This window comes from Cyprinodon variegatus, unplaced genomic scaffold (genome assembly GCF_000732505.1).
Source record: "Cyprinodon variegatus isolate N-32 unplaced genomic scaffold, C_variegatus-1.0 Scaffold308, whole genome shotgun sequence".
Classification (NCBI taxonomy): Eukaryota; Metazoa; Chordata; class Actinopteri; order Cyprinodontiformes; family Cyprinodontidae; genus Cyprinodon; species Cyprinodon variegatus.
The window spans coordinates 657410-669518 of NW_015150761.1; the positions used below are offsets into that span (position 1 = coordinate 657410).

Below are 12109 nucleotides of genomic sequence, written 5' to 3' on the forward strand. Positions count from 1 at the left end.
AATAAAAATAAAAAACAATCCACTGGACTTTGTTTCCAAGTTTGAAGAAGTTTCGCTTCCCATCCAGGAAGCTTTTTCAATTCAAAATGTCAGGAATAGTGTCGAGTTCAAGGTTTTATACAGTAGCCTAACAAAGCCTTGTTTTTGTGTTGAAAACACAAAAAGCATGATTTACTTATGTTAAAAGTATTTGTGTTTTTTTTCCCACTAGTGGCCTTTACTTGAAAGTGAGCTGACAGGAAATGGGGTTGGGAGAGAGGGGCAAAGGTCAACGGGTTGCACGCCTAACTCCTGCGCCACCATCATGCCCCAAGTAGTGAATTTTATTGGAAAAAAAACAAACAAGCAAAAACATAAATTAAATAAATCTCCATGTGATATTTCAGTGATATCTTACAGGGAAATAACCTTTATTTATAAAAAGGTTAAAACCACCAATTTTATTCCATCTCCAAGTAAATTATTTTACTGGAGTTTTTGGAAAAGTCAGGAGAGTATTTAAAACATATACAAAAAACGTCATTCCAACGCCTATTTATAATAATTCAGATAAAACTTGATTATTAGTATGAAAACAAAATTAAGACAGTTTTTGTGTCCTTACTTTGCTGTGGGCGGGGGGGACCTGGGGGGACTTCCTGGTTGGGGTCAACAGGGGGTTCAGGTGTCAGGCAGTCGAACTGTTCACGGCTGATCAGGTGGACCTTCTTGAAGTTCTCCACCTCTTGCTGCAAAAGTAAGAAAAAAGCATCTGAACAATCTGAGAAAACAAAATGATCCACAGAAAGTTAAGAGAACGGATCAGTCAGCATCCATTGATAAAAACAGCAGGAGAATAAATCCACAGAGGGAAGGTTAACAGGTGATCTTAGGAGGCTCATCGGTAGACCTTATTTTCAGGAGTCTGGTAACTGAGATGCAGCAGCAAAAGACAGCCGCCCAAAACACCCGCTTCACCTTTAAACCGGAGCTTAACACCCTGAACGGTCCACAGCTAAACATGACAACACAGAGTTCCTTTCAGGAAGATGAAATCTGACCCACGTTCTGAGGGTCTCCAGGTCTTTGAGCGTCCATCTTTGTCTCCCCCCCAGCAGTTCATCAGCCCCCCGTCAGGTGAAGGCCTTGTAGGAGGGGTCTATTTATAAACAAGCTACCACGGTTCCATGTGGTGCTGGCTATACGCTGGACAACACGTGAAGGTCCAGCCCAACAATGACACAATAGGCTGCGGTGGTAACAATAGAGAAACCGCTCTGTTTCAACTCTTAATCCAGAAAAAGCTCCAACTGAAGAGGTAGAAAGCTCCTCCTCCTCTGGTCTCGGGCAGAAAAGCTTTGAAAACACAATAACGCCGCATGGAAGCGGTGACACAGCCAGAAAGGTGTAGAACCCCCCCTCACCTTGATGGTGGCGTACTCCGGTTCGTAATTGTCTTCCCATAGGTCCTGCTCGTAGTAGAAGAGTCCATCGTTGATGACCTTAGCCCACTCGCTGGTCAGCTTGGCGCGTGACGTGTGGTGCCCTGTGCGGTCGCCCCCTGGGTGTTTCCGCAGGTAGGGCGGCGTCTGCGTCACGATCAGGATCTTGTTGACGTCGTGGTCGTCGAGCTCGCAGTCCGAGTCCTCGTCCGACCAGTCGGTGAAGGTGTTGCGGCGTCCGTCTATCTGCTCCATCTCCTCGTCGAACATGAAGTCCAGCTCCTCGGGTTCGTCCTGCTCCGCCCCATCCTGCTCCGACAGACAGAAGTTTCATGAACGCATTCTCTCAGCTTCTGAAACTACGGTTCCTACATGTTCTTCACTAAAACGTTTCCTGACTAGATTAGTCAACAAGAATTACTTAGTAGGTGCCTCCAACAGCAACAAATAAGCCACACCAACAGAGGATTACAGACTATGCTTGTCCCTCCCCTACCTGTTGCTGTGTACTGAATGTCAGCCGGTTTCCTATGCTGTTTTGAAAGGCAAATTTGGATGTTTGGAAAAAACACAAGGACACAAAACACAAGCCTAGTAAACTAGCCCCACCCACCAGCGGCCAAATTAATTTTTGCCTGTGAGTTTGGTCTTGCCTCGATCAATGCCCCAGGCCCTACAACTGAAGGGCCAATCACAACGCAAAAATTCAAAACACATTTGAATTTCTGAAAAGCGGGCGGGGTTTTGAGGGCGGGACGACAAAGCTGAGCGACGCTGGAGAAAGCACAACAAGGAAGATGGCAACAACTATTAAACAGCTCCGGTTTGACTTAGCTTTGGTATCAGTTTTGGAAGGATTAGACGTGGGGTTTTCGTTGAAACGTGAGCAGGAAAAGGCTCTACGCTGCAGGCTGTTTACCTGAGCATGTAGCCTTAGGTTAACAAGCTTAGATAAACCTGTTATTCTCTGTATTATTACAGAAAGAGCAGAACCAATATCAGAAGTTCTACAAAGTATTTTGTCTTTGAATCTTAACATCAACACCATGAAGAGTACAGAAACTGATTACTTCAAGCAGCAGTAAAATAGTTGCTTCGATGTTTGGTTTATAATAGCAGGTCTAGTACTTTAATATTAGCTGTGGTTTTTTTTATCTCCGTCTCAAGCAGTGAGATTCTCACACCAAATATTTACTTGAGCTCAGCATATTTACTTCCAGCCGCCTTTCATGATGAAATAAGCTCCTTTGATCTTCTCTGAATGGCCACCAGCTGCTCCAATTATACATCTACTGCTGCTTCTTCAAAAGAATCAAAAATAAAACCTTTTGTTTTTGTTTTTTTTAGCTGCATATTTTTCCATTTTTATGATGAAAAGTCTTCAAATGAACTTTAGCAGTTTGGGGCAGCAGGGTTGCAGGAAAGTAAGCAACTGTTAGCCTGATAAATCAGACTTAATGTGAGATTAAATGTGTAATTTAGTCAGGCCCTGATGAATGAGACAACGCAATATTGTTGATGAAAACAACCCGTTGTTTTTCAAACCATGTTTGCGCCTATTGGCAAACACTCTGACCAATGAGCGCAACTGACTGTGACGTAGTAAGCGCGACAGGAAGCTGGTGGGGGAGAATAAACAAACAGCCTGTCGAAAAAAAACGGCGAATTTCGTCTTTTAAAAAAATTAATAAGCGTAGAGCCTCTTCCTGCTCATGTTTCAACGAAAACCCAAGTCTAATCCCTCCAAAACTGATTCCAAAGCTGAGTCAAAAATCGCCATCAGAGCCAGCGGTCCTTCACACACGGCTATGCAGAGAGATGGCCGCTGCAGACGGGTTACAGTTAGCCCTGGCTGCCGTTAGCCTCAGAGGTCCGCTGGTTGCCACAGTCCTCTCAACTTCGGAACGCTTTTATAATTACGCATTAAATGGGTAAATGGACCATATAATGATGCTTTAAAGTATAACATTCTTACCTCAAATGATCTCAAAATGTACTTTTATTGAACAACAGCAACAGAAAAGAGAAATTAACTTTCAATGGAGCGCTCCATTGAAAGCTGCTGCTGCCGCAGTGCATGCTACTGTTCAATAGTTGTTGCCATCTTCCTTGTTGTGCTTTGTCCAGCGTTGCGCAGCTTTGTCGTCACGCCCTCAAAACCCCTCCAGAAATTCAAAACACATCTCTGCGTTGTGATTGGCCCGTCAGTTCTAGGGCTCGGGGCATTGATTGCAGCTAGACCCACACGCAGGCAAAAATTATTTTGGCCGCTGGCGGGTGGGGCTAGTTTACTAGGCTATGTAACTGTGATATTACTGCATGGATTTACCATTTCTAACATCTAATTTTTAAAACATCTAATCAATCACCAAAGGCTCGAGTTACTTTTAGTATCTTTGTTGCAAAAACAATCCTCTTGAGATGCTTAAATGTTCTTAATTGGAAAGTTCTAATTTTCATTTGATTGTCTGATAATTTTTCACCTTTTAGGATGTCAGGAAAAACTTCTGGAAAATATTTACATTATTCTTTAAAATTTACCAAGTAAATATTGAAATAAGAAAATAATGCATTCCATTTAGTTTTGGTACTTTATCCAGAACCAGTTCAAAATGCACAGGTTCAGTCCAACATATAATATATACAACTATAAGCTGGACATCAAAACGTTAAAATGTTTCTGGATTCAGAGGCAGGGTCTCATCTTGGAGAACCATCCTTTGAAATGATATAATTTGCATCTGAATCAACACAAAAACTGCTCCATTCATTAACTAATATTATAGTTCTGACCTTCAGGATACTGAAGAATTTGAAAATAATTTTGTGACCCTTATTTTACTTTTTTTTTTTAACAACTTTTAAGAAACTTAAAAATGGTGAAAGAAAAGTCCAGATTGTATAGAAGCCCTGTCCTTTTCTGTTACATAATGTCCCTAGTGCCCTCTGGAGGCTTTCAGCCGACACTGCATCCAGGCAGTATTTTAGGATCACAACATTGCACACAATGGTGCAAAAAAGGAAAGATCGGACATCCATGCATAAAAAATGTTTAACCTTCTCTTCCCCTCAGGTAGCTCCTCACCTTATTTCCTGAGGCAACAGGGGTGGGCGAAGAGCCAGACTGGGGAACCGGAGAGCGCAGCAAATCGTCTTTTTCTTTCTGTTGCTGCAACGAAGGGGCCTGAATCAGTGGAGGGAGTGTGAGAACAAAAGGAAGGGAAGGAAATTAAGAGATGGAAAATATGCAAAAATGAAAACTGAAGTGCAAAAACAAACACCAGCTTTATGGCTTCATTTAAAAAAACAAAAAAGAAACAAACAAGGAAAAAAGTAAGATGTGGAATACTCATGATGATATGAAACTAGCCAATTTTACTCTGGATTTTTATTCTGGATCTTAATATAATGAGATGAACTGTGGGGGGGGGGACCGTGGAAATTTGAACTGTTCCTACCTTTGGCCTGGCAGGCGAAGGTCTGGGCCTCTTCTTCACCTCGATCCAGGACTCAGAGTCCAAGTCGGGCAGACTGGCAGAGAGGCCCTTTGGCATTGTTTTGAGGTTTGACATGTCTGTTTCAGTCTTGGTCTGTTGCTGCACCGGGGTGGAGGACCTGGAGGATCCTGCGGCAGACACAGATTTATTCAGTTAATCTAATGCAGCAAGAGGTTTCTTTTCATTAAATGTATCAAAACTGACACCTACTCCAATTTTAAGCTATAAACGCCATCGTTCAGCAACATGCACCTCCATGCACTTTTTGTTTAGTTTAAACAAACAAAACAGATAAAGATAACTATGTATGCACATGTGGGGAATGTCTAATTCACTGTTTCTATTGGATTCAAAACTAAAATCTGAAAACAACCATCATTTTTTTGAGTCAAAATAGAAACTATTCAAATAAGTCCAAATCTGAATCGGTGGGTCAGACCAGAGAAGTGCATTTTTACAAAATGGATTTCTCTGATTGAAAAAAATAAAAGAAAAAAAGGAGTAAACAAAGAGGCAGATTGTTCTTTTTCCTGCAGATTCTCACCTCTGAGCTCCTCAGTCATCTGCCTGGGAACAAACTCAGGACAGTTGATGAGCTGTGAGAAGTCTGTGTGTGTGTGGTTCGGCACCATCAGGCCTGGAAGAGGCCACTTTTCAGGATCCTCCTTCCGACGGATCTTCATGTCGATAATCTCCACTTCTTTACTGTCCTTTAAAGCCTAATAGCAAAAACACTGCGTGTTAAAGAAAAGCATACATAAACATGCCACTATCACAGAAATTCTTTTTTTTCGCTACATTAACGGTTCATCCGGTGAGTTTGAAATCTTTATTTTTACTGTCTTTACATGTTTCCAAATAAAACTTTTGCTGATACAAACTGCCTGTTAGAAGCAATTTAATTTGTCTCCAGGCACCTGTATTTATTTACAGTTAGAAATAAATTAAAAAACAAGTTAAAAGTTTTTTAATGAGATCAGGGGTTTCTGAAATGTGGAAAAAAATTGTGCGATTTTCTGTTCTACAGAAGGCTTAAATGTTAAATAGTTTTACTAAGCAAAGATTATTTCAACCTGAACATTTCTAACTGAAAATACATTTATAAAACTCCTTAAATCACAACATTTCTCTCTATTGCTTAGCTCATGATGACGTTATTGACAATGGGCTGAAACTATCATGCTGCCCCACTAGGTGGCCATTAAACTGCACATTAACATAAAGAGGAAAATTACATTAAGCATAAAAAAAAAGAAGACGCCTTAAAGTTTTCCCATAGTTTTCCGATTAGATTTAGATCTTGCATTAAACCCTAATAAAATATTTTAAAGGTTTCAGCTGTAAGCGAAGAAAACTTTGCAGGACAGGTTTCCAGTTTTATCTAAAATTATCACAATCAATGGAGAAAAACAAAACTGAAAACGACGCTTCTAATGTGCTTTGAACCTTTAAAATGTGCAGAAGAGTTATGCTAAATATTTATTCTCACAGTCCTATTTTAATGCACCAAATATTCGGCTTCTAAAAATCCAAATTTTACTGTTAATATCAGGGTTTTCGCAGCCAAATATTCACCTTTGAAAGATATCTGCATTAGTCTGGATGGGTCAAATATTAATACTTTGCACCAATTCAAGCACAAAAAAAAAAAATCAGGCCGACAAAAGTTAAGTCTTCTTTTGGCAGTTTATGATGCTGATAATTATACCATCAACATTTCTGATGCATTTTTACCTCCAGGATCAGGTTGACATCTGTGGTGAGGGCCTGAACTCTGTGGAAACTGGCGATGAGTCCAACCGGCAGGAAACCTTCCTGGTCCATCTTCCTCCGTAGGAAGAAGTCCCGCTCCAGGTTATCCAGGCTGAAGTAGTACTCTCTATGGAAAACAGGAGACAACGTCTGGTCATCTGCTAAGTTCAGCATTAAATTAAGGCTTCCCTCATTCAGGAAATAAGCTTTACCCAACTACAGTTAATGTAAGCTTTTAACAAAGTAATGTTAAGAATGGCAGATTGTCAAATTTATCGTCAAAAACTCAATTTTAGTTTTATTTGAGGACTGCCTTATAAATAAAACACTTGTTTACATTTAAAACATTTATTCTGACGTTTCAGGATCTCCAGAGCTGCATGTTTAAGACCCTCTGAACAGCTGATCAGTTTTATCAGCATAGTTAAAAATCAATAACTAAACAAAGTATAACCAGGAGTAAACAGAGAAGCAATAAGATACACTTTATGTTAGAACCAATAGTCCAAATTCAAAGGCTTCTGTCAAATAATACTCTAATAAAAAGATTAGTGCTGAAAACCCAGTAGAATTTTATTTGTAAACATTTAGAGGATTAAATGTGGTTTTGATCGATGCTGCGATCAGAGCTGTAATCTTTCTCCACTAATGTTCAGTCAGAGAAGAGACATGAGGAGCTCATCACTTCTACAGCAGCTCTGCAGATTAGAGCTGCTAACAGCAACAAGAAGCCCACCATATTTGTCGCTCCTTAGAGGGAACATCTCTGAAAGCCACGCTTACATCTGTCTCTTGATGTAGTCTTTCAGAAGGTCCTGGTCCACAGAATAAAGCTCGCTGCTGCTCATGTTGTCGTAGTAGTAGGTGACAGAGTTGCCGTACTTCTGGCCGTACTGTCCGTCCTTCGGGTCATACGACTTGTAGCCGTAGTGGTAGTCGTAGTGACCTGCACAGGAGATTAACAAACCAGCTTCAGATTTTATGTCACTTTCATGCAATAATCCATCAGTAGTTAGGAACTTAAAATAAAGCGAAATGCCGGCAATAAAAATGGGAGATTTTGCGTAGAGAAGAAGAAAACAAAAAGCCTACTTCTGCCTCCTCGGCCTCGTCCTCGCCCCCTTCCTCTTCCACGTCCTCGACCTCTGAACCCTCCGCGGAACGGCGCCCCCTCACTCTTCACACTGGACACCTCGTCATGGTCATCGCGCCACTCCCGCTCGTACTTTTGACTGTGCCAGTCTTCAGGAGAGAAAACAAATCAGCCCCTCAAACAGCAAACTTGACATTAAATCCACAGACCGTTGTGACCTTTGACCTTATCCAATAAGTCTTATAGAATGTTTTAAACCATTGACCTCACTAGTTTACTACCCCATTGTCAAAGCAGAAGTTTAATAGTTATCTGTTCACATCCTGCAGGCTGTGAACCACGGCTCGGTCAAACAGCACCATCTAGTGACTGCAGTTACTCCCTGAAAGCTTTGCTGCATAAACTGGTTTCCAGTGGGGATGACCCCTTCCCCACACTGACCTCTGAGGTCGTTCCTGGCGTTGGGAGGCAGGCGCTGGTGTTCGTTCTGTCTACTGTTGTTCCTGGAGGCCGAGCGCTCCCTGGGACCCTCTGGCTTCACGTCGATCATCAGAGGAACCCACTTCTGCTTGTTTCCTGTTTGCGACAACATGGAGAGGTATAGCAGTCAGGGAGGAACTAAATGTTTTAGTTCCTGCTTTGGCAGGTTTACTGTTCTTTTCTTTCTCTACGTCAAACTTTTAAAAGAAAAATAAATTTTTCTTCCAATTTTTAGCATATTGACAGAAATTTGATGGTTTCACTAATGTAAAGCCTGAAATATTAACCAGAAGCTAAACATTTTTAACCTCATCTAGAATTGTGCTGCTCAAGGGTGACGCACAGTGTTGCTGTTTGTGACATTATTCCCCCACTTCGAGTTTTATGATGCATGACTGAAAGGATCTTAAATCCCATTTGATTTTTTTTTTTTTTTTTGGACATTTGTCAAGATTTCAAAAATTGTTCAAGTGTTTTTTCCCCAAACTGGAGGAGCTAATTAACATCTAAAAAGGTCAAATAATACTTCAACCCAGCCAAAAATCCCAGGTGGGTTAAAAACATCATGGATAAAGTGTAAGAGCAGAGAAAAATAAGAAAGCGTTCATCTCTTCTATTGATTGTAACTGGTAATATTAGAAGGATGGGGTAAAAAGTTAGATGAATTTTAAGCTGAATAAGGACCCAGCAGGAGTATTAGGAATGCAGTACAATGTATTTCACTGAAACATGGATGCAGGAACATACAGGCGACTCCAGTGTCTATTAGCTGGGCTTCCTGACCATACGAGCAGAAGATGTTTGTGCAAAGAAGAAATGGTCATAAAATGCTCGTAATTATGGAAATCCCAGAGATAGCTTCAATAAAGCATCCTCAGTCACAAGCTTCAATAGATCCACTGTGAGACAACCCTCTACAGGAGAGCCTTCCTGTCCCCAGCCATATGAATCTATAACAACTCATTAAAAAAACAAAAAAACAAACATTCAGTACGAGATAAAATGTTTTAATTTCCTCCCCCCCCACAAACATAAAAATGTCCAAGCATGAAAAGGACCTGGCTGTATAATAATGATATCAGCCAGGTAAGATCAAAACCTTCAGATGGCGGGTTAGGTACATGAAGAAAAGGACTTATTGCTAAAGGTGTTTACAGAAAAAAAAGATACTCGATAAAACAGGCAAAAATTTGGGTTGTCATAATAATGAAACAAATAAACGATATTGTTGATTAACGGTTTATTAGATTAGAATTTGATCCATCCGTTTGTGATAAAGAAAGTGATAAAGAAAGCTTAAATGTCTTTTAATGATAGCTTTACAATCCTGTAAATTAGAAATAATAAATGTTTCACATTTTCAATCTTTTATTTTATTTTATTTAGTAATCCAACAGATTCCCGTTTTGTTTTATCTTATACACACGTCAGAGTTTTAGTTAAGTGTAAGACATGTAGTCATTTAATACACCTGGCAGATTAATTGTTAATATATAACAATATACAATTTTTCCTTTCAGCACATTGTAAAAAAAATCTTTAGCCCTTCACATTATGAAAAGATTTGCTTTATGAAAAAGTAAAAAAAAAGTTTGTCAATTCATAAGGTCAATAGACTTTAGACCAATTCATTAGTCCATAACTTGCATCCATAATGCAGTCAAAAAGATAATTAAAGTTTGCATGTTTTTTCTGCTTTAGAATTTGGAGTGAACATAACCCTAGATGAAGGTCGGTCAATCCAGCTGCTTGAAAAATCTAAATTGACTTGGTCCATTTTAACCAATCTGGAGAGCAACTGCTAAAAACTTAGCTGTATTAAAGAACTTAACAGTCCCTGAATAATACAGGCACAGAGAGGCTGAAGGAATAGAGTTTGCATTGTGACTCCGCCTCCGATGTGACCCTCTGCTGAAATGTCTTGTGTTACATGTGCTTTTCTTGGGCTGAGGTATTTTTTCATATCTAAAACCGTATCCTGTCAAGGATAAAGTGTGAAATATGCTTTTTTCCCCCCTCTCCCTCCACAATGTGGCTCCTATCTTTCCACAGAGATAAAAGGCAGCGCTATAGGTAACCGCCTCATAGTGGGAATCTGGGAAGCCATAAAAACGCACAACATGCAGTGTTCTGCAGCACGCATGGCCTCCGTAGAACAGTTCCCCCTCTCAGCCCCCCCCCCACTCCACCTCAATGTATGTGACGTATTGTGATGAACAGTTTGTACTGAAACAGAAATCTCAACTGCAATGTAGATTGTAGTTGACAATAAAGTTGATTATTAAATAATCAGATAAAATTTACTGCGATCAAAGCGGTTCTTCACCATATTAATGATCTACAGATATCCATTTGAAATATGTTAAGCTGAACAAACTTGGATGAATGAACAGAGATGGTAGACGACCAGATGGAGAATAGATAAACGGATGAAAGAAACCATCTGCACTACATCTCCTGGCCAACAGGGAGCATCAGTGAGCTGCTGCGTACCTTCCTTCCTGTTCTAGGTCTTAAACCAAAAAGGATTTAATAAGGTTTAAAAAAATATCTGGCCACATTTCAGAACAACTTCAGAGGTTGCTTAAAATAGCTTTTTTAAAAATGAGATTGGTTTCATGTTTTAGGTGTTAACTGCGTCTCACATTAGACATCAGTAGAAATCCTAGAAGTGCTATTATATTCCAGCTGCACCAGTGGTTGGCAATTATGTGTACAAAGAGGATGTGATTTAGGTTTGTAAGCTTCTCTTTCTTTTTAACAAACATATCTATTATATTCGCCAAAGAGGTAAATATTCCCTTAGTAACCAGAAACAGGAAGTTTTAGTCTCATCGGATCTCTGATTAGAAGAAAAAGTGGTTTTGATTGCACATGTAAATATCTCAGCTCTTTACAGAGAAAACACTGAAGGTCACCATGTTGTGAAGGTCAGAGAAGATTGTCTCCCTTCCCCAGTTAAAAACCTTGACGCTGCAGCCAAAACAGCTACCTGCCAACACAAGGCAGTAGAAAAATGGAAGCAGTGCTCCCCCTAAAAAGCCAGCACGTCAGGCCTTTTAAAAACTCTGCAGACAGCTTCTATCGAACAAAAGGAGAATATTTTAAAGGAACTAATATTCAGCTATTGCAGGGGTCACCAACGCGGTGTCCGCGGGCACCAAGGGGCCCTCAAGGGCCACATGGGGTGCCCTCAACGACTTCTGAAAACAGCAACTCAGCAGTGGGCTAAGTTTGAAATTTTATTTTATTCTGTGAATCTTCTTTTTAATCATTTATAGAGCATTTCATCATAGTAATCATATAGGGCATTTTAGCATTCATAGAGATTTTAAAATTATAATGTTTAAAGGAAAATTAGAAATTAAAAGTTAATAAAAATGTGTTTAATTTGGATGAAGTTTAGGTGAACTCTGACCCCTCTTGTTCATAGGTCAGTATTGGTAGCCCTTCCTATGATTCAATAGCCATGAAGTAGCCCTCAGCCTTGAAATGGTTGGTGACCCCTGAGCTATTGTTATATTCCACAATCTGGCAATCTAGATCACCAGTTCCAACAATCTACAGCTATAGTCTCAACGTTTGAAGTTCTGTGTTTCTAGCAGCATTTTGGTGACTCCAGTTGCCTGCTGTTAAAGTGGAAGTTATTTCTTCCAAAAATTGAGGAAAAAACTACCTTTTTAATAATACCTAGATGATCAGCTTCTTCCCAATAAATTATGTATATTCTAAATTCAAGAAAGAAAGCAAGAAAAAGATGAAGATAAAAGAGTAACGAGAGAATAAATTAAAGTCTGAAGGGAGAAATTAAAAAATTATAAAAGAAAAAAGGATGGAATAAGGACACCAGAGAAAGGACAGACAGT

At 39.9% G+C, this 12109-nt stretch overlaps 1 protein-coding gene across 1 annotated transcript in view; it reads right to left on the reverse strand.

Annotated features, from left to right (window-relative positions):
• The window catches only part of larp1 (La ribonucleoprotein domain family member 1), a 55774-nt gene that overhangs the window by 6718 nt on the left and 36947 nt on the right, over positions 1 to 12109 (reverse strand). The window contains exons 5-13 of the mRNA XM_015384230.1: positions 8205 to 8339; positions 7763 to 7912; positions 7454 to 7616; positions 6653 to 6797; positions 5463 to 5637; positions 4880 to 5046; positions 4507 to 4605; positions 1404 to 1730; positions 605 to 728 (exon numbers count right to left, since the gene is read on the reverse strand). Coding sequence (XP_015239716.1) covers positions 605 to 728; positions 1404 to 1730; positions 4507 to 4605; positions 4880 to 5046; positions 5463 to 5637; positions 6653 to 6797; positions 7454 to 7616; positions 7763 to 7912; positions 8205 to 8339 — 1485 coding nt within the window. The remainder of the gene's footprint in view (positions 1 to 604; positions 729 to 1403; positions 1731 to 4506; positions 4606 to 4879; positions 5047 to 5462; positions 5638 to 6652; positions 6798 to 7453; positions 7617 to 7762; positions 7913 to 8204; positions 8340 to 12109) is intronic.